Below are 21439 nucleotides of genomic sequence, written 5' to 3' on the forward strand. Positions count from 1 at the left end.
CGTCCCCACATCGGACATCAGCCTCAGCCACAGCCACGAACGACAGGAAATACGTTGTGTCCAATGAGCGAAGATGTCGAAATCCCACTGTAACAGAAAGGGGATAAGGGGGAAATGGGACGTAAACAGCCACAAAACGACCCTGTTAATTTAAAGGCAATGGCAGTGCCGGTTCCCTAGTGCAGACTCGAGGGGAGTCCCAAACTTGGGGTTGTCAAAGACAAGTGAGGTCAATTAATGAAGTAACTTGGAAGACCTTGTGATGTAGTGTTTGTTTTTGGAATTGTATGTAGTTTAGATTAAAAAAAAGTACTCTTGTGCTCGCTACCTAAGTATTTGAATGATCATAATACTTTAAAAATAAGGATAAAAAGAACCAGCTTCATCTCTCAGCCCTGAGCTTTTCTTGCGGGCGGCTTTCCCCATAGGGGAGGGTCTGAGCTCAGCCTCTCGGCATCACGGCTTCAGTAATACGTAGGCCTACTCCACGCGCTGCCTTCCAAAATTCAGCCAAGACTCAGCCAAGCCCATTCACTTCACTTTTCTCCCCTTCTTCCATCATCCACTGCTTCTCTTTTCTTATCGCGCGTGTGTACAAGCCCTGATAGATAATGTTTATGTACGAATAGTCGACCTTCTCAATCATCTTTTCGGCCTTACCCAGTATCGCCTTGTTCCTCCCCGCGCTACAAGCCAGCCTGCCATGGGGAGCATCAGCACCAGTTCCACCTCCGGCCAGACCGCGCCCATCCAGATGACGGGCAAATCGAATGCCGCTACGCCAAAGCTGAATAACGAAGTCGAGATGGGCAGTCTACCGGGTGATACGCAGGCCCAGGAGGAGGATATCATGCAGATCGCTAGGATAGGAGACGTACCGGCCATGGAGAAGCTTTTCGAGTCGGGCGAGTACGATGCGACCTACCATGACGATGAGGGTATCACGCCCCTACATGTGAGTTCCAAGCGATGCGGCGACTGTTGAGATGATGGGGGACTTTGGCTGACATTGCGTACAGTGGGCTGCGATTAACAATCAATATGCGATGTGCAAATTCTTGATCGAACACGGCGCCGAAATTAACAGAAAGGGCGGAGAATCCGTAGCAACGGCTCTTCAATGGGCCGCCCAGCGATGCCATTACTATACCGTCAATCTGCTCCTCCAGCACGGCGCGGACCCTCTCATCACCGACGCTCAAGGTTATAACACGCTTCACATCTCGACATTCAACGGCAACGTCCTTCTGATTGTCCTCCTGCTTCACCAGGGAATCCCCGTCGACGTTATCGACACGTTCGGCCACACTGCGCTCATGTGGGCTGCGTACAAGGGCTTCCCCCAATGCGTCGATCTGTTTCTCCGCTGGGGCGCAAGCGTGCATGCGACGGACGAGCAGGGCTTTACGGCGCTGCACTGGGCGCTCGTCAAGGGAAGCCCGGGATGTATTCTCAAACTTATCGAGTACGGCGCCGATCGATTCGCAAAGACACAGACGGGTAAGACTCCTGCTGTGACGGCCAACGAGCTTAATACGGAGGGCGCTTGGCACAGAGCGCTTCGAGAATGCGGTTTCAACGAGGACGGTCATCCCGCGGTGCCTCCTTGGCCTGGTGCTAGCTATTTCTTGAAGGATAAGAGAGCCTTTGTTACGAGGTTCTTGTTCATCTGGCCGTTCGTTCTGGTTTGGGGCATGCTTATGGCTGTTTCGAGTGCGCCTGTTTATATTGGCGTTCCTCTTGGATTCGCTGTCGTTTACGGTGTTCAGTGGGTTGCTCAGCAAGTACTGGAATATGCGCCTCCTGATATGCGACACTTTCACAAGACTCCCTGGCTCACTGGTATCTTTGCGGCTACGCTCTTCTTAACAGGTGTGAATTGGTTGACGACAGTCCTCTTTGCCACAACACTTGGCGCGAGTGAGGGTCACGGCCACACCTTTCTCAACCTCTTCTTCGGCATCTTCTTGGGTTTCACCGCGTACTTCTACGTTGCCAGCATGAGATACGACCCGGGCTTTGTACCAAAGATGAACGGAATTGCGGAACAGAAGGCTGTCATCGACGGACTTTTGTCGCAGTGGAAATACGACGAGACCAACTTCTGTGTTACTTGCATGATTCAAACGCCGCTTCGAAGCAAACACTGCCGTCGTTGTCAGCGATGCGTTGCCAAGCATGATCACCACTGTCCTTGGGTTTACAACTGTGTCGGCATTAACAACCACCGACACTTCTTCTTCTACCTTATCTCGCTGACCTTTGGTATCATCTCATACGACTTTTTACTGTACTACTGTAAGTTAAGATCCCCTGCTCTGACGCTATGCCCATGCTGACAATGTCTTAGACTTCGAAACTATCAGCAGCAACGCTTCGGATAGCTGCAATGTCCTCAGCCCGAACCTTTGCAAGTTCATCAATGCTGATTCGTACACGGCGATCTTGGCCGTTTGGATCACGCTTCAACTCCTCTGGGTCACCATGCTTTTGTTTACCCAGTTCATTCAGGTAGCTCGGGCCATGACTACATATGAGAACATGTTTGGTGTTAGGGACGGAAGTGCGATTACCGCTCTCACATCTACTGGCGCCCCTCTCGACCCCAACCACCCATCTCTATCCGCAACAGCAACCCCTGGTGGCCACCATCACAAGCACAAGGGCGGCATGCTCAAGTCTTTGAGTCGTACCCTTGGTGTCGACCCCTTTATCGAGACTATTACCGGCCGAGGTGCCGTTTCCACCAAGAACAAGCGCAAGAAGAAGAACCCCTACAGCCGAGGCTGCATTGCCAACTGCAAGGACTTTTGGTGCGATCCTGCGCCTATCTTTGGCCAAAGAGAGAACGGAGCTGCTGTGCTTGGTGGCGAGAGGGTTGACTACACGGCCATGTACGAGAGCCCTGGTCTGATGCAGTTGACGGGTCGTAGAGAGCGCGGCGGTTACGAGGCCGTTGGAACGGAAGAGGTTTAGACGATGACGAGCTTTGCTTTTGGGAACTGAGGAGTCGTTAATCGGGACACCTTATACGACCGGCGCCAACTATATAGAGATTGTTGGTGAATGACGGGTGAATGATGCATTACGACTATATGCGGGTACTTGGGAGAGTATTCTAGTAGACCAGGGGCTTCAAGAAAAGAATAGAGGCGTCTTCATTATGACCATTCTTCTCTTTTTCTTTCTTGTACTCTAGTGGAAAGTGCTCAGTTGGGTACGGGATATATGACGAGAACTGTATACTAGCAGTGGATGTAATGTTGACCTTAGCGGTAAGGGCATTTAGATGAAGAAATTGTATTTGGACGTTTGAGTTTCAGAGCTGTCAGAAGTTTCTGTGAAGCCTGCAGGATCTAGATGATCATGAACTATTGCAAACTAGGACAATAGCTCCCGCGCTGATCGGTTACAAACGGTCAGATCGATACTGAAGAAGGCTGCAAAGCGTTCGTGCCGCGATAGAAGCTAGACTAGCCTCCTGCTCGTGCAATATATATCGCGGAAAAACTGCGAACACCTTTTCAGTGGCGAGCTTGAAACATGATATATCAACAATCTTCGCAAAAGTCCCCAATCGCAACTCACACCCAAGACTCACACCCAAGACTCACCTCGTTCCAGCTCCAATCAGAACACCCAAAGCCCATCGATCTTGCGGCCTCCGATCTCAAAAAGATCGCAGTATCAGCATGGAACTCGGTCAGAGAAGGACATGTATGTAGGTGATATGTGATATTCACGGGAACTTTAGCAAGGGTTTCCTGGGTAAGATATTCTTGCGAGACAGGGGGTTAGTGTTATCTTATGGGGGGAGAAGGTGGTCAGCATTTTGTAAAACAGGGAATTCGGCAGTTGAGTTGTGATCTTGCATCGCTGCAGGATCTGGTTTCGTGTTGATTAGGGAGGGGAGGGGAGGGGAGGGGAGGGTTATATGAGATCGGGTTAAGGTCTCGGTGACAAAAGGTCCATCATAGCGTAGAGCTGCTATTGTTGATGAGAGGAGTAGTGAGAGTGAGAGTGAGAGAGTGGGATTTACAAGGTCATTCCCACTTTCTCAACGGTTGCAGGGGTAGACGGGCCGCTGTTTCAATGCTCGTCCCACCCAGAGCATCAAGTTGAGGTGGACCTCTCTAGGTATTCAGTAAACCAGAACCTCAAAATCTTCGATGAAAAGAAGGTTGGATCAGAACAACATTTGTATCCCTCTTCAGAGTCAGATTTTTCAGTCTAAAACATTTACATGAATAAGCAGGTCAGCCACCGTTGGTACCTGCATCACAATAACCCTAACCGAGGTGTACACGATAAGCTGTTTTTGCTTTTTCCCACAAGCCATGGTCTGATTCCTCATTCAGCCTTTTGCCGGTTTGCGTACCCGTTTGGATATGAGAGAAAGCTGTGACATATCCGGGCGGGACCGCGCACAAAGACTTTGAACTGTCATAAATTATCTTCGGGGTTCTAACAATGAATATTGATACCGGACCGGTTGGAAGTTGTGATAACTCACTTTGCCAAGGGCACTGAAGAACGATGGGTCTCGAGTCTGTCTCGAGAGAAGCAATATCATGTTGAAGAATTGAGCTATAATATTAACGAAAACGTAAGTACCTATGTTTAACAATCTCCGGAGGGTTGAGAGAAAGACTCGTGTGTAAGCTGCATCTCGTTCCTGAATCTTCCCCGTGTAAGTGGAGATAACTCGGAGACAGCTCAAGACCTGCATACGGATACGCAGAACCTCAATGCCTCGCATGCACACTCTCCAGATACCGACTTTAAACAAGAAACAAGCACGGTATCTCAAAAACCAAGACCCATTCAACGACAAGTGTGTCAATGCTTAGTCCCCAGAACAAGGGTCCCGTAGGGAATTTGCTAAAAAAGCAATATCGCCAACTGTCACTCTTTTCCAAATTGCGGATCCTATTTGTGGTCTGACGAAATGTCAACTGATGATGAGAATTTATCATCAAGAGGGCTCTTCCGCAGACCAGACATCGTTAGTAGAGAGTCTAGAAGAGCAAGCCACCCGGAGGCTTTTCGTCTTGTCTTTTTTAAAAGCGTCCCGATCGGTTCCGGAATTTGATGTTGGTTGTTATTTACCGTGAGGGCACGGATGTTAAAGATTGTCGTTGCTTTGACGGTCTAGACGATGTCTCATTGTATCTTCCGCAATCTATAATGCTCTTGTGCTGCTCGGATGTTCTCTCATCATCCGCAGCCACGGGGTTCATCACGACAAGATCATTGGTAAAGCACTAAAGAGGAAACAAGAGTGAAACCACGGGAAAACATATCAATCAGTGATAAGATCAGCGAAACTCACCTTCAAGAGAAAAAGAAACTGCATTGTCGGCAGGCATGTATTAGTATCCTCTGAGTAAGCTTCTCGGTTGGAAATGGCCTACATCCTCCACAACCACTTCTTCCCAACGGTATATAGACACAGTGGGTATAATGCGCCATGAAATAATCCTTGCCGCACTTGAGCCCCTGGTTAACACACCGGTACTCACGTGAGATACACCAAGAATAGACGTCGACGATTATGCTGTGCAACAGTGATTGCAGGCCTCAATGTGCAAACCACAGTGTAGAGTACATACATACGCGGCTTTCTTTCACCGGTGAGACGACAAACGCCTCGACAAACGGCTCTCGGACAATGAGACCACTAATATTGAATAACCTTCTCTATGGCTTTTCTTCAACCATCAAAAGCCACATGTAATACTTAACGGCGAGAAAGAGACAAGGGTCTTCTACGAGAACGCCTTTCTCCCCACGAGCGGGTCTGGAGGGGGGGGACTCCGGGTTCCTGAGAGCCAGGGGGTATTATCAGACGCGCTAGAATGAGAACCGCATGAAGAGCGAGAATAAGCAAAAGTAGAAAGGGACGTCTCTAAAAAGTTTGCCTCTAGTTTTACTTTTTTATTATGCGACTTTGTTAGTAGAGTTGAGTCGTCACTTTGTGTCGAACGATTTCTCACTTGGGATCCCCCGGCTTGTTCGTTAGAAGAATACAACATTTGCGAAAAAGAACAGAGATGGATATCAGATTTTCTGTTGTATTGCAGTAGTGGTGGAGTAAACCTTGCCGTCCAGTCTTTTCTACATCCTAGCTCCTTGTTCGAAAGATATAAGTTCCTCTGCATGTCCCATCAACATGGAAGAAGGGCTGTTATTCTGCACGGTCATCTTCTCATCTAGTGACTGCTCAGTTTCAATAAAAGCCTCTTTTTATCCTTCTAATATCTTTGAGTCGAGATACAATGGCGCCTCTTGCTCATGACCCTTCGGGCTATCTCATGGAGCCGCCAGAGGGACAAACGAGAACTCTTGTTAACCCGCCGAGCAGTGGGAGCGGAGTTATTCCTTGTGGTGTTACGACGACGATCATTGCTTCGATTATTGTTATCTTGAGGGTCTTTACGAGGAGATATGTGGTTAAGAGTGTGTTGGGCGCTGATGACTGTATGTTCTGTTCAACATTTACTCTCGGGAGCAGAACTAACTGAGTTGTTAGACTTGTGCATAGCTAGTCTCTGTTTCTCTTTCATCTTTCTCGGTATCTCATTAACACGTATGTATTATACTCACCCACGATGTCGCAGTAACTAACAGTGTTAGTTCTCAACCTTGGTGCTGGAAACCACATGTGGGATATCCCAGTAGCCGAATACGTTCCCAAGTTCTGGCAGACCAGCATCGGAGCCACACTCACATACGCTGCCAGCATCAGTCTCGCCAAACTCTCTGTCCTCAGCTTCTATCTTCGAATCTCTCCTGATAGATTCGTCCGTCGAGCCGTCCATGTCTTGATGGCTCTCGTCTGCTCATACACTTTCGTCTACGTCTGCCTCGTCGTGTTCCGATGCCAGCCTGTATCCGCAGGATGGGACCTCACCATCGAAGGAAAGTGTATTGGCATGGATGTTCTAGTTATCTTCCTGGTCATCTGCAGTGTCGTCATCGATACTTTCGTTCTTTTGCTTCCGATCCGCATCGTCCAGCCTCTTCAGATTCCAACTCGCCAAAAGATCTCACTTGCTGTTCTCTTTGCCACTGGAGGCGTCATCATTGTCGTCACAATCAGGAGGGCTACCATCACTCTTCCCATCTTGGAGGCACCCGACTATACCTGGGCTCTTCCACGACAGCTTATCTTGAGTTTCATCGAGGTCAACACTAGCCTCGTCTGTGTTTCTATCCCAGCTCTCAAACCATTCTGTGTTCGATATATCCCCTTCCTCATCCACCCTCGCTTTCACTCGCAGGAGAAGAACTCAAAGAAGTCCAACTCGCACAGTCAAGAGAAGAGAAAGAGTCATACCCTCGACAACGATTCATACGAGATGCCTCATAGACGAGACTTCAGTGGCGAGAACCCTCAAGAAGATGAAACACGTCTTTGTCCCGCGATACCAGAGAACAATGCCGCTCTGGAGTCAGACGGTGCAATAGACACCGAGAGCGTTGATAGCTCAGCCGATCAAGTACCCCCAGTAGCCGCCAAGCCAAAAACCTGCTCTAGCCAGTTTCTCTAACAAGCGCAGCCAGAGCGCTAATGGCATTCAAGTCACCCGGTAAACAGTCATTACCTACGGACCCAAAGATTAATAGAAGGTTACTGCCCTAGCCAAGTGAAGGATTTCCTATCTTATAAGCGCCGCGCCGCTCAATAGAGCATGTTAACACTCCAAGGATGGTATGGTGTCGGCTGAGTCCGATCAGAGAGACGTTCATGGAGGTAATAAACACTTTTCAATAGTGTCGAGAACAGGAGGCGCCGGCTGGTTCGAGCCCGAAAGAGTAGGCTGTTGGCATCGGCCAAGCATGCGGATGCCAATGCGGTACATAAGCATAGAATCGAGACCTTAACGGAAGAATCATTTAGAGGAATTTAGGATCAGTCAAAGATAGCGAGTTACAATTCAACCTTTCAATAACAATAACACGTGTTCAGCAGCGTTAGATTGTTTGTGTATGTCTTAACTGACAAGGCTGTTGGTTGTGTTGTGCATTGACATACCAACGTGTTTTCGTACACCCTCTATTGGATGGTGCCTAAGACTTTCTTATTGTCGCCACTCCCTTGTTGAGCTGATGGCAGCTGTGTTTGCCTTGATTGCCATAGTAATACCTCTGTTCAGGACCAACAGCCTCGGTATGTCTAAGACAGCAGCAGCAGCTTGATCAGGCAACGGACGAACTACGGAAGACTCGGATAGTGGCCAGTACCTAAAGTCTTCATGTGAAATTCATGTGAGTTTGCAGAGATTTCGAGTCCCGTTGTGGGTTCCCTTGAGAAGAGTGACAAACAGTTGCTTGCTCTCGGATGAGTTACATATCATCATACGGTAGTAGATCACAGATATTGCGCGGAAGCAAATACTTTCATTATTTCCCGGTAGCTCTTGAGCTGTAAGAACGTCGATAGAAATCACATAAACAAAAACGCCCATGCCCATCTTTGACCCAAACCCATTACAATAGCCCAATACGCCGTCATTAGTCGTGTCATAAAGCGTATTCTATAAAGCCCCAACTCAAAAACCCGTCTTTCAAACCCGCTCATAAACCCAAGCTAAAACTTGGGAATTCTCTTCTTCGTCTTTGATGATTTACCGTTGAGCAGAAAGTACACAGGCAAGAACAACAAAGATCCCATTACACACAGCCAAGTACTGTAGAGCTGCCAAATAGTCCACAAAAAGGGACCAAGACCAGGGCACAGGAATTGAATACAGTCATTCACTGGATAAAGATCTTCTTGACTGGCGATGTAGTAGCGCGGGTTTTGTCGACGCGGCTCGCTATCCTCTGGTCCTTCGTCTTCTGATGATGACTCTGGTGAGAGTTGTGTAAGCTGTAGAACAGACACAAGCTTCACAGGTGCTTTGTACAGAGGGATGAACCAGAGCGCGAATGTCTGACGGATGGAGACGTATAGAAGACCGCTTTTCTGGTCAAAGGCTGAGAAAAGTTAGCAATTGCAATTGACAGCTGAACGAGAAGCAACTCACCTGCTGAATCGACCTTGAGGTCAATGTGTGGACTTAGAGTACGATACCATCTATAGATGGCCAGTATCAACTGGATGGACTCAAGGCCTCCTGCCAAAGGGATCTGTCCTTTCGAAATAGAAGGAACACGGCAGTATGGGTGTGAAAATGAGGCGTTGGGGAGAAAGTATTCTCTCAGTGTCGATTCTTGGACATCAGGGCTGCCCTGAGTGAGGGACTTGATAACGCCGCCAATTTCCTTGACTGTACTTGGTGAGCATATTACAGTCTGCAATCTCAAAACCAAGCTTGCTTACCTGGATGCTCCATTTTTGTAGTTATCGTTCAATTGATCAAATTCAGGAACGTGAGTAGCTTGAAGAGTGGATGATAATGTGGACGAGCTTCAAGTTAATTGCGCTAAGATGCCTTTATGAGAGAAAAGCAATTGAATTGAATTGAATTGACAAGACCCGGAGTAAACAAAACAGCGGGAAGAGCTTGGAATGAAGTGATTTATTTCTTGTTTCAGCCATTGTCTGTCTGTGGGTTCACTATCACATCACTAACTGCACTATCCCGCCCTGAACCGAACTGACCTTGAAATCATTGACTCGTCATTGTTCAAGGTCCTCTAAATTAGCATGTGAAATGTTGACGTCATGCTTCGCTTTCACATGAAAGACAACCTCGAGATATTTATGAGAATACGAACCTCAACCTCAATTGTCATTCATCAATTGTAATTATATTCTTCAATTATAATGGCGTCTGACACTGGCCTCGTCAATCCCCTTTTCCATCCTTTTCTCTTCTTCTTCCAGATCTTCCAATGGCTCACGGACAAACTCCTCTCGCCCAAGCCACCGAGTGAAAACGCGAGGATTGGGCGCAATAGACCTAAGATTGCGGTGATTGGAGCTGGAATCACGGGCGTTACGAGTGCAGCTCACTGTATTGGGCATGGCTTTGATGTTGTGATTTTCGAGGCTGGGTCCAAGGATAATGTTGGTGGTATTTGGAGTGTAAGTTTCACTACGCTATGATTTTATAATTACCTTGAAGCTAATAAAATTCAGAGAGTCAATGAGACATCTGGGCTTCAGATCCATTCGCTAATGTATCGATTCCATCCTTCTGTTCAGTGGAATCGTGGATATCCCGACCGTCAGCAAATTCTCAGCCAGGTCCGACAGCTCTGGGAACGCTATGGCCTCAAAGAGAGAACACGCTTCAACACAAAAATTGATCGCGTTTACCAAGATGAACAGGGACGATGGATTGTGAACGATCCTTCCCTCGGACGCTTTGGCGGTGTCATTGCTGCGGTCGGAACTTGTGGCGCACCAAAGATGCCAAAGATCCCTGGCATGGATAACTTCAAAGGTCCTATTTACCACTCTAGCGAACTCACTGGGTATGTCGCTCGGCCTACCGACTCACTGTGTAGCCCGCTGACTTGTTATTAGAAAAGATGTAAAGGGTAAGAAGCTGGCCATCATTGGTGGAGGTGCCTCTGCTGATGAAGCGCTTGAGTTTGCCTTTACAGAGGATGCTGCCAAAGCGACTATTCTATCACGCTCAGACAAGTGGATCATTCCTCGCAACATGGTCGTCGATACACTTTTGAGCTTCAACATCTTTGGCCAAGAGACTGTTTTATCGTTTATCCCAGAGTTTTTCCTGCGCAAGTTCTTTTACAGAGATCTTGAGGACATTGCACCTGATAAGAGCCATGGTTTGTTCATGGAGACACCTATGGTTAACTCTGATGTTATGGATAAGCTGCGCGAAGGTAGAGCTGAATGGGTTCGCTGCGATATCGACGAGTTTGTCGAGAGCGGAATTCGAGTAAATCGACGTGCTAAGGGTGTGCCGCAAGGTGGGCCTGGTCATGAGGAAGTCATCGACGCTGATATTGTCGTTATGGCTACTGGTTTCAAGAGGCCTTCTCTCTCTTTCCTCCCCAAGGATTGCTTCGAGGAGCCCTACCCACCGCCAAACTGGTATCTCCAGACCTTCCCGCCTACTCACCCCTCAGTCTCAGCTATCAACTGCACATACGTCAACGCCATCGGCACCGTTGGAAACTGGCACATTGGCATTTACACCCGAATCCTGCTCATGTTTCTCATGGATCCTTTCTCTCGACCCAGTCCCTTCTGGATGCAGCGCTGGATCGACATGACCAAGACACTCAAGCTTACCAGCCCAACTGGCGCCTTTGACTTCTTTACCTACTTGGAGCTTATCTGGTGGTTCTTCTTCTGTGTTGTTATCAACCCTTTCCGATGGAAGTGGGCTATCTTTGTGTTCTTTGGTGTTGGGTTTGGACTTCCGAAGCTGATTGTGGGTCAAGAGGAGAGGATCACGAACGGCAATGGATATCATGCTACAGATGAAGGTACAAGCTTTTAGGAGAGCCTCCACGATTCAATTCATCGAGTCATGGTTATCGAAGATAGGTAAAGAAGATTGAAAAGCAAAGAGTGACCTGAGAGGGAAAAGAGGACAGAAATTGCCAGCGAAGCTTATGCTTCCTTTATGATAATGAGATATTGAAGATAAAAGGCCAAGATTATTTACCACATCTAGGTGTTTTCCGCCAGTGCTTAGCCTATCGTGTATACTGTCACCGTATATACCGGCCTTACTCCAAATAGGCATTGCTTAACACAGTCCGAGTTCCTCGTAAGAAGTGGATGAGACCTCAGATATCCACGGAAACCTCCCGGCGTAATGAAGGAGTCTAGTCTCAACAGCTCCCTCATTAGAATGAGCTAGCACGCATAGCGGGTCATGCAAGCAAAAGAACTCAGCGTGGGGGAATATGATTGAGTTGGCAGATCATCTGGAGAAAACTTGGGGAAGTGAAGCATGCGAAATGAAAAGGGATCTTATTACGTACCGCGGCTACGGAACGCGGCTCACGATATGAATATGTAAACGATTTACCGAGCTGAAGCGTAACGGCTAGTATTAACATCACTGCTAAGACTGTTAGTTAAAACTTTTTGCTAGGTCATATGATGGCCTTTCAACTGTTATAAACAATGCCGCCTATACCCGTATCTCAAAGCATTGTAGCTCAACACCAGAGTTACAAGTCGCGATACTTGATGCAACAATCACCATACAGGGTTTAAGCTTCTCAATCTCCTCTACATCCGCCGGCACCTCTCCTTTCCCTCGGCTCGGCTCCGCGTCTTCTCTGTATGTATCAAAATTCAAGGGGGCGACAGCCCGTTTCGTTGAAGCTTCTGGCTCGGTGCCTCCGCTTGAATCCAGGTTGATTAGGTAAAATGGACCGACTTTTGAGTAACAGAATCCACAAAAGACGATCAGCTTTTTTTTCTCTTTCAGAAACCTTTACAAGCTTCCCCAGCCAAATAAGGAGTTCTTCTTACTAAGAATGATGAGAAAAGCTAATTAATATCCTGCAATTGTCATCTTTTCGTGAGTAACTCAAATTGAATTGGTAGAGAATGTTCAGAGAAGTCTTATAAAAATCTGATGTTTGCTGAGCTATCGACGTTAGTCGATTCGGCTATTACTTGAGCCCCATTACTTTAACCAATTAGGGGGCGTTTAAAAACGGTTTACTTGCTAATCCTTCTAGAAACACCACAGAATGATCCACTTGTACTCCATCATGGATCATGGATCGTGGAATGACCCGGTCCTGGCTTTTCGTATGACATTGCCATTGCCATGGACTGACAAACTTTTTTCTTACTTCTCGCCTCTCCTCACATGGTCAATATGGAGTCTCCACGTCCATCCGACGTCGGTCTAAAGGGGAGTCATTCATATACGGCGGGCCCTACAAAGCACAGCTCAGTCCCTTCTCTTCACTCACACCCTCATACTCATTCATCCTCTCTGAACTTCTCATCGAGTTCATCAAAGAAACAGTCTGTGTGACAATGGGAGACTAAGCTACACTCACCAAAACAACAATGACATCCTCCATCACCCCCGCGGCCTCCACCGCCAGCAAAAACAAGGACAAGCCCCAAGGCCCTGAGGACAACAACATCCTCGCCTCCCCCATCGACGATTCCACCAGTGAGAAAATGGTCGGCGAAGTAACCGAGTTCGAGAAGCGCAAGATCCTCGACGGAAAGGCCAAGTTCTCCCGTCTCGGCTGGAAACGCCTCACCATCGTCCTCATCGTCCAGGCCATCGCGCTCGGCTCGCTCTCCATCCCCGGCGCCTTCGCGACGCTGGGCATGGTCGCGGGCGTTATCTGCTCGGTTGGCATTGGGCTCATTGCGATTTACACGTCCTATATCGTTGGGCAGGTCAAGGTGAGGTATCCGCATGTCGAGCACTATCCTGCTGCGGGAGGACTCATGTTTGGACGATGGGGTGCTGAGGCTTTTGGGGTCATGGTTACGCTGCAGTTGCTGCTGCTTACGGCTTCGCATTGCTTGACGGGGACTATTGCCTTTGCGACTTTGACTGAGAGTAATATCTGCAGTCTTGTCTGGGGTGTCATCTCTGCTGTCCTGCTGCTGCTTCTTGCTGTGCCTCCTAGTTTTGCAGAGGTTGCTATTCTGGGCTATATCGATTTCGCGTCAATCATTGCAGCTATTGGAGTCACCATTATCGCGACTGGTATTCGAGCTTCCGATGCGCCTGAACCAGCCAACTGGTCTGCCTGGCCCAAGCCTGATGTCACATTTGCTCAGGCCTTTATTGCGCTTTGCAACATCTTCTTCGCATACAGCTTCTCCATCTCGCAGTTCAGCTTCATGGATGAAATGCACACGCCTACCGACTATATGAAGGCTATTTGGACGCTCGGCGGTATCGAGATTGTTATCTATACCCTCACCGGCGCTCTCATCTACTCCTTCGTTGGTGTCGATGTCAAATCTCCAGCTTTGCTGTCTGCAGGCCACACCGTTGCCAAAGTTGCTTTTGGCGTCGCTTTGCCAGTTATTTTCATCAGCGGCTCGATCAACACGACGGTCGCTGTACGCTACATCCACGGTCGCATCTATGAGAATTCGATCGCCAAGTATGTCAATACCCCTAAGGGCTGGATTTCTTGGCTTCTTCTCATCAGCATCTTCACTTGGATTGGCTTTGTCATTGCAGAAGCTATTCCCTTCTTCAGCGACTTGATCGCAATCACATCCAGTTTGCTGAACTCGGGCTTCACTCTGTACTGGCCCGCAGTGATGTGGTTCATGCTTTTGCGAGAAGGAAAATGGTACAGCAAGAAGAACATACTTTCGAGCGTTGTCAACGCCATCATCTTCATCATGGGTCTTGTCTTCTTGGTTGCTGGAACCTACTCCGCTGTCATCGATATCGTAAGTCAACTCACATATACGTCTTATGTAACATCAACTAACATCATCCACAGATCGACCAGTATGATAACGGAACTGTCAAGAACGCGTTCACTTGTGCTCCTCTTGGCTAAGACCATCACACACATGGTGAGTGGTCAGACACAGCCGGTGACGGGGTCGAGTCCAGTCACCGAACTTTGGGATATTACATGTCACACATATGTCCATATCCCACATAATACAACACCAAAACACCATCGTAGGGGCCATGCGTAAACGTAGGCGTGACATATACTTCGTAAACAAGCACTACTTCTCTTAGCATGCTCGCTTTAAACATGTTACTGCTCTATGTGGTATGCGAAACGCGTGCGATCTTGCATGCGCCCATGACCATGGACTCAACCCTGGTCATGGCTGGTACATTGCTCCATGTCACATGAGCATTGTGGCATGGATATAGTAACTTGTAGCGCAAAGATCACCGACCATGGTTCGCAGATGGTGATGATGCTTCGGTTTTGGTATATGCTCCTCTTTATCTTAGCAGTCTATCGTTCTAGATGAACCAATACATCTGTTCTTTTCACAGCTTAGCCTGCTCAGCTCTTGTCAACTTCCTCAAAGGTGGACCGCCTCGACTGCCGTCACCCTGTTTCACCATATCCTGTCCAGTTGGGGCACGAAGCCTCCACTTATGTCGAAGCTCCTTAGAAGCCTTGTTCTCAAAACAATCAACAACATACTTTCCGAGAACAGGAAGGAACTTGAAAGCGCTATATCATAATCAGCACGAGGTCACGCTGGATGTCATGGGGCAACTCACTGTCCAGCACCACCAGTAGCAAGGAAAAGACCCTCACGGACAGGATGATGATCCACGATAAAGTCTCCCTCAGGAGTATCAGAGTACCAGCAAAGTCTTGTTCTCAACCACTCCCGGTCCGCAACCTCAGGTACAAGATCTTGTAGCCCCTCACGAAGAGCTTGTAGTGCATCTGCGGGTAAATAATTGGTCGTAGCGTTGTTTCCATCTCGCTTAGGAGATGATACCGTTCGAGTTTGCCCAAGAGGATCTTTTACCTCAACTTCGGTCGCCCATCCATAACCGTGACGAGCAATCTTGAGAATGTGTGTCTTTGGCGTAGGTGGGAAGACAAAGACTCCTGTGCTGAGATTGATGATGACGGGCATGTCTTTGAGCCTCTCTGCTTCATCAGAGGTGAGGCGGATGAACCCGACTGGTTGTCCAGAGCCTGATGAGGCATGGCTGATAGGGAGGAGTCTGTTTGACCACGCTCCAGTGGCTATAATGACTTGCGCTGCAGGGATAGTGTCACCCTCGGCGACGTTAACGCCAGTCACTTTCTTATCGCTGTAGCGTAGTGACAAAGCTCTTCCTCTTGCGCCCGTGATGAACGACACACCAGCAAGAGAGCACTCGGTAGCTAGTTGTTGTATACTAGACTCTGCATCCGCCCATCCACCAGTCTTGTTGAAGTACGCCTTCTTGCCATCAAGCTGAGCCTGAACAGCAGGGAATCGTTTTCGGATATCGTGTGCATTTTCATACTCCTCCAGTGTCCCACCGAGAGTCTGGTTCGACTCCTTACTCTGCTCGACATAGTAGTTTCCAGTAGCAGCATCATTGAGCATCACAAAGCCCGACTGGTGGTAGTGCTGTGAATATTGACCCGTCCAGCCTTTGAGGGCTTCAGTGGCCATCTTGCCATAGAAAGGATCAGCATATTCCACGCGAATCACACGTGAGATATCAACACTGCTTCCGTCTATCACGGGTGGTAGATATCGATCGAGCACCGTAACGTATTGGTAACCTCTCTTCTTGAGTTCGAGGGCAGTCGAAAGGCCAAAGACACCAGCGCCCACGATGACGATAGGCTCATTCTTTGAAGCAGGCGTTCTAGAAGTCATTTTGGGATTGAGATAAGAATACAAATGATAAGAACAAGTAATGATCTGAAGAATGGAAAGAAAGAAACAACCAGCCTGTCTTATACTAGACAAGCGACTTGTATAAGTCGATGTCCAAGACGGAAAATTGGTCTAAAACTCCGTGTCCAGAGCCATTGACCAATCGTGTTTCACCGTCTCATCACCAACGGGCACGGAAAACTACCACCACAATTCTCAGGTCAACGACTCACTAATAACGCTATCACTAGATCAACTTCCCAAATCATGAGATACGCCCTTGGAAGAAACTCTGGAATTCGGTATCTTTTCAATATCTTGAAGAACAATATCTCCGAGTCGCCCGTAAGCTTCTCCAAATCGAGTCACGTGCTCTTTTTCTCTGTAAAGAGTGGGCACGGAGAATCCGTGTCTCGTCCTCTTCATCCCAACTACATATTGTATTGTATATGCTTCCTCTGAATGCTTGTCCACCAGCCCCACACTCGATTTCATAATGACAGGTAATCCCGAATCATCCGTCCGGCGTGCGTGCGAGAGCTGTCGGTGAGTCGTATGATGTATTTACAAGGGTATCTTTCTAATCTGGGAACAGACGGAAGAAGACGAGATGTACTGGGGAACGACCTGTGTGTTCTTTTTGTGAGAGGTTGAATCAGCCTTGTGAATATTTGCCGAGGAATCGAGAGACTGTGAAGCGAAGAAGGAGGACTTCTAGAGCGTGAGTTGTGATCTTGGCTGAATGGCTTGTCTTATGAGTGATCAGGAAACCGGGATCGAGGGATCGTGTTTCGAGTGTTGAGAACCGGGATGAGGTATATGATCTTATTCAGTGAGTAAGACCGATGTTTTACTACTCATGTAACGACTGACAGGTGCCAAGTCATCCTCAAGCTGCCTCGTCGAGCAATGGCTCAGCCTTGACTCCGGACTCCTTGCCAAGGCACACAAACAGATCGGGATCTTTCGTCGAAAGCGCTTCAAGACGATTAAACAGAGTGAGCATCAATGATGAAGTATCAGAATCTTGGTAAGGCGCTTCCCTATATTGCTTTCGGTGAACTTACATTTACCAGGCTTCCTTCAGCAACAGAGGCAAGACCATCTCCAGACTCACTTGACCATGCTGTGGAAGAGTACCGTAGACGGTTGTACTTTCAGCCACTACCCCTCTTCAATCCAGAAGGTCTGAGAGATCGTATCGAGAGATTCCCCATGTTTCTTCAATGGATCTTCCTTGCATTGGCACTTTCGAATCTCCCTTATGATTCGAGCAGTGCAAAAGAAGCTGACTTGATTCACTCTCATGCGAGATCAGCGCGTGACATGGTACTTGAACTTGCCATGCGAGGAACAGCCCAGTTGGAAAACTCACAAGCTCTATGTCTCCTTGCTCTAGGCGACATACTCGGTACCCATCCCCCTCTCTTCGATCGCTGCAGTTCTGACCCACCTACAGAGGGAAGACCAGCTTTGGCTCTGATGACAATAGGAGCAGCCAGTAGACTCGAGCTCGTACGTGGAGCAGGCTACTCTGAATCCCCTCACAGCCCCCAAGGCGACGCCAGCCTCAGATGCTACTGGAGTGTCTTCATCCTCGAAAAAGGCTTTGCACCACGCTTCACTCTCCTCTCCCAAACACACACCAAACCAGAATACCCTCGCAGCGCAAGAGAGCCCTCACCACCAGCATATCTAGGCGATGAAGAATACGCGCCAGATCTAGAAAGTATTCGCGACGACTTGAGGACAGATCCTGGAATAACATCACATGCTGTGCGCGCCGTATCGTTCTGCGGCGACGTTATCTCGTATCTTCATGCGCTGCATATCGGAAAGGCTGATAACCCCGCTGATACGAATTCCAACTTTTACCAATTGACGAATACACTGTATGATCTCGAGTCTAGACTCGGTCATATACACTTCGTTCGCAACGTGGGCTTCTCGGAACGAACACCAGAGGAGTTTGAAAGACATCGAGAGTACTGGGCGCCGTGGCTTCTCTTCCAAATCACAGCGCATGCAACACAAGGATTGTTGAACCACCCATTCATCCATCTCGTTACCCTTCGAAGAGCGAATCGACCTTCTCAGCCGAGGTTATTCCTCCAACAAACTGTCGATCAAGCCATGTTTCACTCAGCTTGGGTAGTGCGCTTAGTCCAAACATGTATAGATCGTGGATTAATGGTATATGATCCGTTAATAGGTGATCTAGTCGCTGCGACGGCGACAATACCGTGGCTGTTCCAGTATGCGAGGGATGTGAAAGTCTCAGAAACATCAAAGGAGAATTATAGAAAATGCATTGAGTTTTTAGAGTCGATGCCTGATCCTTCACCAAGAAGCATCCACAAGGTTTGCCAAAACACACCCAGTTAGAGGTATATACTAACCATGACAGCGAGAACTTTTACATCAGTTACAAACAATGTCGAGTCAAGCGCAGGATAACAACATGATTAGTTTTCAGCCCTCCAAGATCTGGCAACTCATTGACTCCGATATCATGGACGCTGTGGCACCGCAGCCAACAACTGATGGTACACAGGGCGGTCAATCTGATGCTTCGAAGACGACTGTTAGTGTGCAAACGACTTTTGTTCATCCTGTTGGCGAAAGACGAACGGATCAACGACATAATTCGCTGGGTGATTCGATGACTGCTGATATATACGAAGGCTTGGAGCAGTATTCACTGGATAGTATATTCTCGCAGCCTATGTTTATTGACCATGCATGGTTGCATGTATAAAGAATATTAAATGATTAAATGATAACAAATCATCTACGCATCTTATTGCATTCACATTGTTTTACCTATGATGCCCATCTTTGTACAAACTCATCCTTCTTCACACTCTTCGCCAACGCCTTCTTCGCCACAACACCATCCAGCTTCTCCTTAACCTTATCCACCTCTTGACTCAGCACATCAATCGACCCTTCAAACTCCGGATCAACCATCTTAATCTCCCCAAACGGACTCTCCGCCAACACACTATCACGCAAAAGCTGAATCGCCAACCTCGCGTCATCCAACCTCGACGTTACGCTCGTCTCAAAGCTCTCCTGCGCATTGCGCACCACATCTGTAGTTTTACCAGATCTTTCGGCGAAAGCTTTGTTCAAAGCTGCTACTTGGTCTTGAATGGAAGCTTCTTCTGAATCTGGTAGTGAGAGCGCTAAATCACGGAGAAGAGCTTCGATTGCAGGTTCGTCGAGAATGCCAGATGAGCGACGTCTGTTGTTATTGCTGCGACGAGCACCGTCTGTGTTGGCGCGCATGCGGATTGGTGAAGGGTTCCGAATGGGAGATGCTGGCATAGCGGCTCTAAGAGATTTCTTCTTTTCGGGGGATAGTGAGGCAGATGATTCTGCTTTGGCTATAGCGATGATGGAGGATGCCGCTGCGTTGTGGGACTTGAGGGTTTCGACACGGTCTGTGAGGAGTGTCATCCTTTCTACGAGATAGTCAAGACACTCGTTGACCTAGACAGCATTAGCGACATGAAGAATACGCTGTTTGAATACACGTACGTAAGAAACTGCTACTGCTGAACGGTGTATGCTCTGTCCGCTCTGAGCATTCGTAGCCTTCAAAGCTGGCTCCAAATGCTGCTGCTCAGCAGACATTTGTGCAACAGGCAAGATCTCCGAGTACAGCGACTCGAGCTCTTCCTCGAGAGCTTTAACGTCTTCTTGAGTAGCTGCCTTGACATCCCCCGAGCGCTCCGCTGCAAGGATAGCCTCAAGATAAATCCTATCCAATCTCGTCCTCAACGTCTCAACAGTGGCTTTGATCAACCTGCACAAATTAGCACAGACCAGTCCAATGACAAAGGATGACTTACCTCATACAAGTCTCCCTCAACTTCTCAATCGTCTTCTCCTCCTCCGGATCCTGCTGATCAAGCTCCCACCCAAGCTTCTGCAAACTCGACAGTAGCTTATCATCAGACTGAAACACCGCATCAACCGTCTTCTTAAGATTCGATCGCGAGTCCTTGGCAATCTGCTCCAGATCTGCAACACGATACTCCAAACTCTGTGCCTCACCATCAACCTACACCACATTAGCAACAACTCCCACCTCAAACGACCTTGGACTAGTCTGTGTTACCTCAAACACCAATTTCTTCAAGGCATGTTTCGTCTTGTTAAGCCGCGCCTCTTCAAGATCCCTCCTCTGAGTCTCCGCCTCATCACGCTTCTTCACCAACCTCGCCAGCGCATCACGCTGCTGCTTCAGGGTCTCAGTCTGCTTCGATATCGTAGCCGTCGACCTATTCAGCTCCTCAATCGCCGCCCTCACATCATCCTCACTCACCGCCTGCACCTCTCCCAAATCATGCAGGTCCGCCAACCTGTCAACCTGCCCGCTCTTATCAAGCGCAGTATACCTAACCAACCCCCGCCTCATCAGCATAACATAGAGCAATAACAGATACTCAAAAGGTACCGAGTCACAGTGCCAGCTCATCACCCGTGAGGAGGTGATCGCTCGCGAGGTGCAGATTCGCCCAGTCGACGAATGAAGCGTCTGATAGGGCGTGTTGCACGTCTTCCTTGGAGGCGGGGATGCCGTACGCGCGGGCTGCCTTGAGGAGCAGGGCTTCTGCGCGGTGCTTGGGGCTGAGATCCATTCTGGACCTGTGGAATAGCGAGGTGGCGTTTTCTGAAGTAAACGTCCGTGATGGGGTGGTACAGCTAACGTTTTGCCTTGCAGGGTTTTGATTGAGTAGCGGTGTTGATATGACACAAGTCAAGTCGTCCCTGGGAAAAGATGGAGATGTTGCTGAGTGCGATGAATAGAGATACTCAGTCAGACGGTGTACTGAGCCTCAAGTGTTGCCCCCCCAAACAAATAACTCCCAGCTGAGAAGAGGAAAACAACAAAAATACGAGCAATTGGCTTTCAAACTCAGTTCACTCAAACGTCAATGCTGTCCCGTCCGATGATGCTCAAGATAACCTCATATTCAAACAAAACAAAACAAACGCCCCAGACGTTTAAGTTAAATGTCGGCCCAAAGATCCCGGGCGGTCAAACAACCCCTGGACCCTTCGCGGCACTTTTTCTCCAGTGGACGTACACCTGAAGACCAGTGAAGGTGGGGCTAGCGTGCCACAGAACTACAGCGCATCTTGCATGAGGCGAGCTTCCACGGACATCTTGATGCT

The 21439-nt window shown here is 48.3% G+C and overlaps 9 protein-coding genes across 11 annotated transcripts; 5 read left to right on the plus strand and 4 right to left on the minus strand.

Annotated features, from left to right (window-relative positions):
* Positions 1 to 438: 438 nt before the first annotated feature.
* FVEG_05604 (palmitoyltransferase AKR1) lies at positions 439 to 3608 on the plus strand. The gene is made up of 3 exons (XM_018893849.1): positions 439 to 955; positions 1020 to 2298; positions 2351 to 3608. The coding sequence occupies exons 1-3, from the start codon at positions 704 to 706 to the stop codon at positions 2974 to 2976; spliced, it is 2157 nt and encodes a 718-aa protein (XP_018750774.1). The 5' UTR covers positions 439 to 703; the 3' UTR covers positions 2977 to 3608.
* On the minus strand, positions 3215 to 5397 carry FVEG_15682 (hypothetical protein). Of its 2 annotated transcripts, XM_018904875.1 has the most exons (2): positions 4514 to 5397; positions 3215 to 4464 (listed from the first exon to the last, which is right to left on the minus strand). In XM_018904875.1, the coding sequence occupies exons 1-2, from the start codon at positions 4757 to 4759 to the stop codon at positions 4444 to 4446; spliced, it is 267 nt and encodes an 88-aa protein (XP_018750776.1). In that variant the 5' UTR covers positions 4760 to 5397; the 3' UTR covers positions 3215 to 4443. The 2 variants fall into 2 exon arrangements, with proteins under 2 accessions (XP_018750776.1, XP_018750775.1); XM_018904874.1 differs by having other exon boundaries at positions 4226 to 5397.
* A 717-nt stretch (positions 5398 to 6114) lies between these two features.
* FVEG_05605 (hypothetical protein) lies at positions 6115 to 8014 on the plus strand. Of its 2 annotated transcripts, XM_018893850.1 has the most exons (3): positions 6115 to 6480; positions 6533 to 6589; positions 6637 to 8014. In XM_018893850.1, exons 1-3 carry the CDS (start codon positions 6279 to 6281, stop codon positions 7551 to 7553), a joined length of 1176 nt encoding a protein of 391 aa, XP_018750777.1. In that variant the 5' UTR covers positions 6115 to 6278; the 3' UTR covers positions 7554 to 8014. The 2 variants fall into 2 exon arrangements, with proteins under 2 accessions (XP_018750777.1, XP_018750778.1); XM_018893851.1 differs by having other exon boundaries at positions 6193 to 6589.
* A 298-nt stretch (positions 8015 to 8312) lies between these two features.
* FVEG_05606 (hypothetical protein) lies at positions 8313 to 9532 on the minus strand. Its single transcript, XM_018893852.1, has 3 exons — positions 9329 to 9532; positions 9033 to 9275; positions 8313 to 8982 (listed from the first exon to the last, which is right to left on the minus strand). The coding sequence occupies exons 1-3, from the start codon at positions 9339 to 9341 to the stop codon at positions 8594 to 8596; spliced, it is 645 nt and encodes a 214-aa protein (XP_018750779.1). The 5' UTR covers positions 9342 to 9532; the 3' UTR covers positions 8313 to 8593.
* A 206-nt stretch (positions 9533 to 9738) lies between these two features.
* On the plus strand, positions 9739 to 12142 carry FVEG_05607 (hypothetical protein). Its single transcript, XM_018893853.1, has 3 exons — positions 9739 to 10036; positions 10091 to 10428; positions 10481 to 12142. The coding sequence occupies exons 1-3, from the start codon at positions 9776 to 9778 to the stop codon at positions 11427 to 11429; spliced, it is 1548 nt and encodes a 515-aa protein (XP_018750780.1). The 5' UTR covers positions 9739 to 9775; the 3' UTR covers positions 11430 to 12142.
* Positions 12143 to 12674: 532 nt separating this feature from the next.
* FVEG_05608 (hypothetical protein) lies at positions 12675 to 14985 on the plus strand. Its single transcript, XM_018893854.1, has 2 exons — positions 12675 to 14335; positions 14389 to 14985. Exons 1-2 carry the CDS (start codon positions 12971 to 12973, stop codon positions 14446 to 14448), a joined length of 1425 nt encoding a protein of 474 aa, XP_018750781.1. The 5' UTR covers positions 12675 to 12970; the 3' UTR covers positions 14449 to 14985.
* On the minus strand, positions 14784 to 16252 carry FVEG_05609 (hypothetical protein; the record flags this gene model as incomplete). The annotated part of the gene is made up of 2 exons (XM_018893855.1): positions 14784 to 15093; positions 15144 to 16252. 2 exons carry the CDS (start codon positions 16250 to 16252, stop codon positions 14904 to 14906), a joined length of 1299 nt encoding a protein of 432 aa, XP_018750782.1. The 3' UTR covers positions 14784 to 14903.
* Positions 16253 to 16689: 437 nt separating this feature from the next.
* On the plus strand, positions 16690 to 19049 carry FVEG_15683 (hypothetical protein). The gene is made up of 7 exons (XM_018904876.1): positions 16690 to 16798; positions 16848 to 16973; positions 17019 to 17084; positions 17136 to 17282; positions 17329 to 17663; positions 17712 to 18613; positions 18660 to 19049. Exons 1-7 carry the CDS (start codon positions 16749 to 16751, stop codon positions 19008 to 19010), a joined length of 1977 nt encoding a protein of 658 aa, XP_018750783.1. The 5' UTR covers positions 16690 to 16748; the 3' UTR covers positions 19011 to 19049.
* FVEG_05612 (hypothetical protein) lies at positions 19044 to 21275 on the minus strand. Its single transcript, XM_018893856.1, has 5 exons — positions 20726 to 21275; positions 20379 to 20658; positions 20110 to 20321; positions 19796 to 20063; positions 19044 to 19747 (listed from the first exon to the last, which is right to left on the minus strand). The coding sequence occupies exons 1-5, from the start codon at positions 20899 to 20901 to the stop codon at positions 19076 to 19078; spliced, it is 1608 nt and encodes a 535-aa protein (XP_018750784.1). The 5' UTR covers positions 20902 to 21275; the 3' UTR covers positions 19044 to 19075.
* Positions 21276 to 21439: the final 164 nt, after the last annotated feature.

The sequence above is a fragment of the Fusarium verticillioides genome, chromosome 3 (assembly GCF_000149555.1).
Source record: "Fusarium verticillioides 7600 chromosome 3, whole genome shotgun sequence".
Classification (NCBI taxonomy): domain Eukaryota; kingdom Fungi; phylum Ascomycota; class Sordariomycetes; order Hypocreales; family Nectriaceae; genus Fusarium; species Fusarium verticillioides.

Excerpts from the sequence above, each read along its gene's own strand:
- FVEG_05604 (XM_018893849.1), top strand. The coding sequence starts at position 704 with ATGGGGAGCATCAGCACCAGTTCCACCTCCGGCCAGACCGCGCCCATC. Across the intron at positions 956-1,019 it reads AGGGTATCACGCCCCTACAT|TGGGCTGCGATTAACAATCA; the intron begins GTGAGTTCCAAG and ends CATTGCGTACAG. Across the intron at positions 2,299-2,350 it reads CGACTTTTTACTGTACTACT|ACTTCGAAACTATCAGCAGC; the intron begins GTAAGTTAAGAT and ends ACAATGTCTTAG.
- FVEG_15682 (XM_018904874.1), bottom strand. The coding sequence starts at position 4,759 with ATGCGAGGCATTGAGGTTCTGCGTATCCGTATGCAGGTCTTGAGCTGT.
- FVEG_05605 (XM_018893850.1), top strand. The coding sequence starts at position 6,279 with ATGGCGCCTCTTGCTCATGACCCTTCGGGCTATCTCATGGAGCCGCCA. Across the intron at positions 6,481-6,532 it reads TGTGTTGGGCGCTGATGACT|ACTTGTGCATAGCTAGTCTC; the intron begins GTATGTTCTGTT and ends CTGAGTTGTTAG. Across the intron at positions 6,590-6,636 it reads TCTCGGTATCTCATTAACAC|TTCTCAACCTTGGTGCTGGA; the intron begins GTATGTATTATA and ends TAACAGTGTTAG.
- FVEG_05606 (XM_018893852.1), bottom strand. Across the intron at positions 8,983-9,032 it reads CCTCAAGGTCGATTCAGCAG|CCTTTGACCAGAAAAGCGGT; the intron begins GTGAGTTGCTTC and ends AACTTTTCTCAG.
- FVEG_05607 (XM_018893853.1), top strand. The coding sequence starts at position 9,776 with ATGGCGTCTGACACTGGCCTCGTCAATCCCCTTTTCCATCCTTTTCTC. Across the intron at positions 10,037-10,090 it reads ATGTTGGTGGTATTTGGAGT|AGAGTCAATGAGACATCTGG; the intron begins GTAAGTTTCACT and ends AATAAAATTCAG. Across the intron at positions 10,429-10,480 it reads CACTCTAGCGAACTCACTGG|AAAAGATGTAAAGGGTAAGA; the intron begins GTATGTCGCTCG and ends ACTTGTTATTAG.
- FVEG_05608 (XM_018893854.1), top strand. The coding sequence starts at position 12,971 with ATGACATCCTCCATCACCCCCGCGGCCTCCACCGCCAGCAAAAACAAG. Across the intron at positions 14,336-14,388 it reads ACTCCGCTGTCATCGATATC|ATCGACCAGTATGATAACGG; the intron begins GTAAGTCAACTC and ends CATCATCCACAG.
- FVEG_15683 (XM_018904876.1), top strand. The coding sequence starts at position 16,749 with ATGACAGGTAATCCCGAATCATCCGTCCGGCGTGCGTGCGAGAGCTGT. Across the intron at positions 16,974-17,018 it reads AGAAGGAGGACTTCTAGAGC|GAAACCGGGATCGAGGGATC; the intron begins GTGAGTTGTGAT and ends ATGAGTGATCAG. Across the intron at positions 17,283-17,328 it reads GATGAAGTATCAGAATCTTG|GCTTCCTTCAGCAACAGAGG; the intron begins GTAAGGCGCTTC and ends TACATTTACCAG.
- FVEG_05612 (XM_018893856.1), bottom strand. The coding sequence starts at position 20,901 with ATGGATCTCAGCCCCAAGCACCGCGCAGAAGCCCTGCTCCTCAAGGCA. Across the intron at positions 20,659-20,725 it reads ACGGGTGATGAGCTGGCACT|GTATACTGCGCTTGATAAGA; the intron begins GTGACTCGGTAC and ends GGGGTTGGTTAG. Across the intron at positions 19,748-19,795 it reads CAGCAGTAGCAGTTTCTTAC|GTCAACGAGTGTCTTGACTA; the intron begins GTACGTGTATTC and ends AATGCTGTCTAG.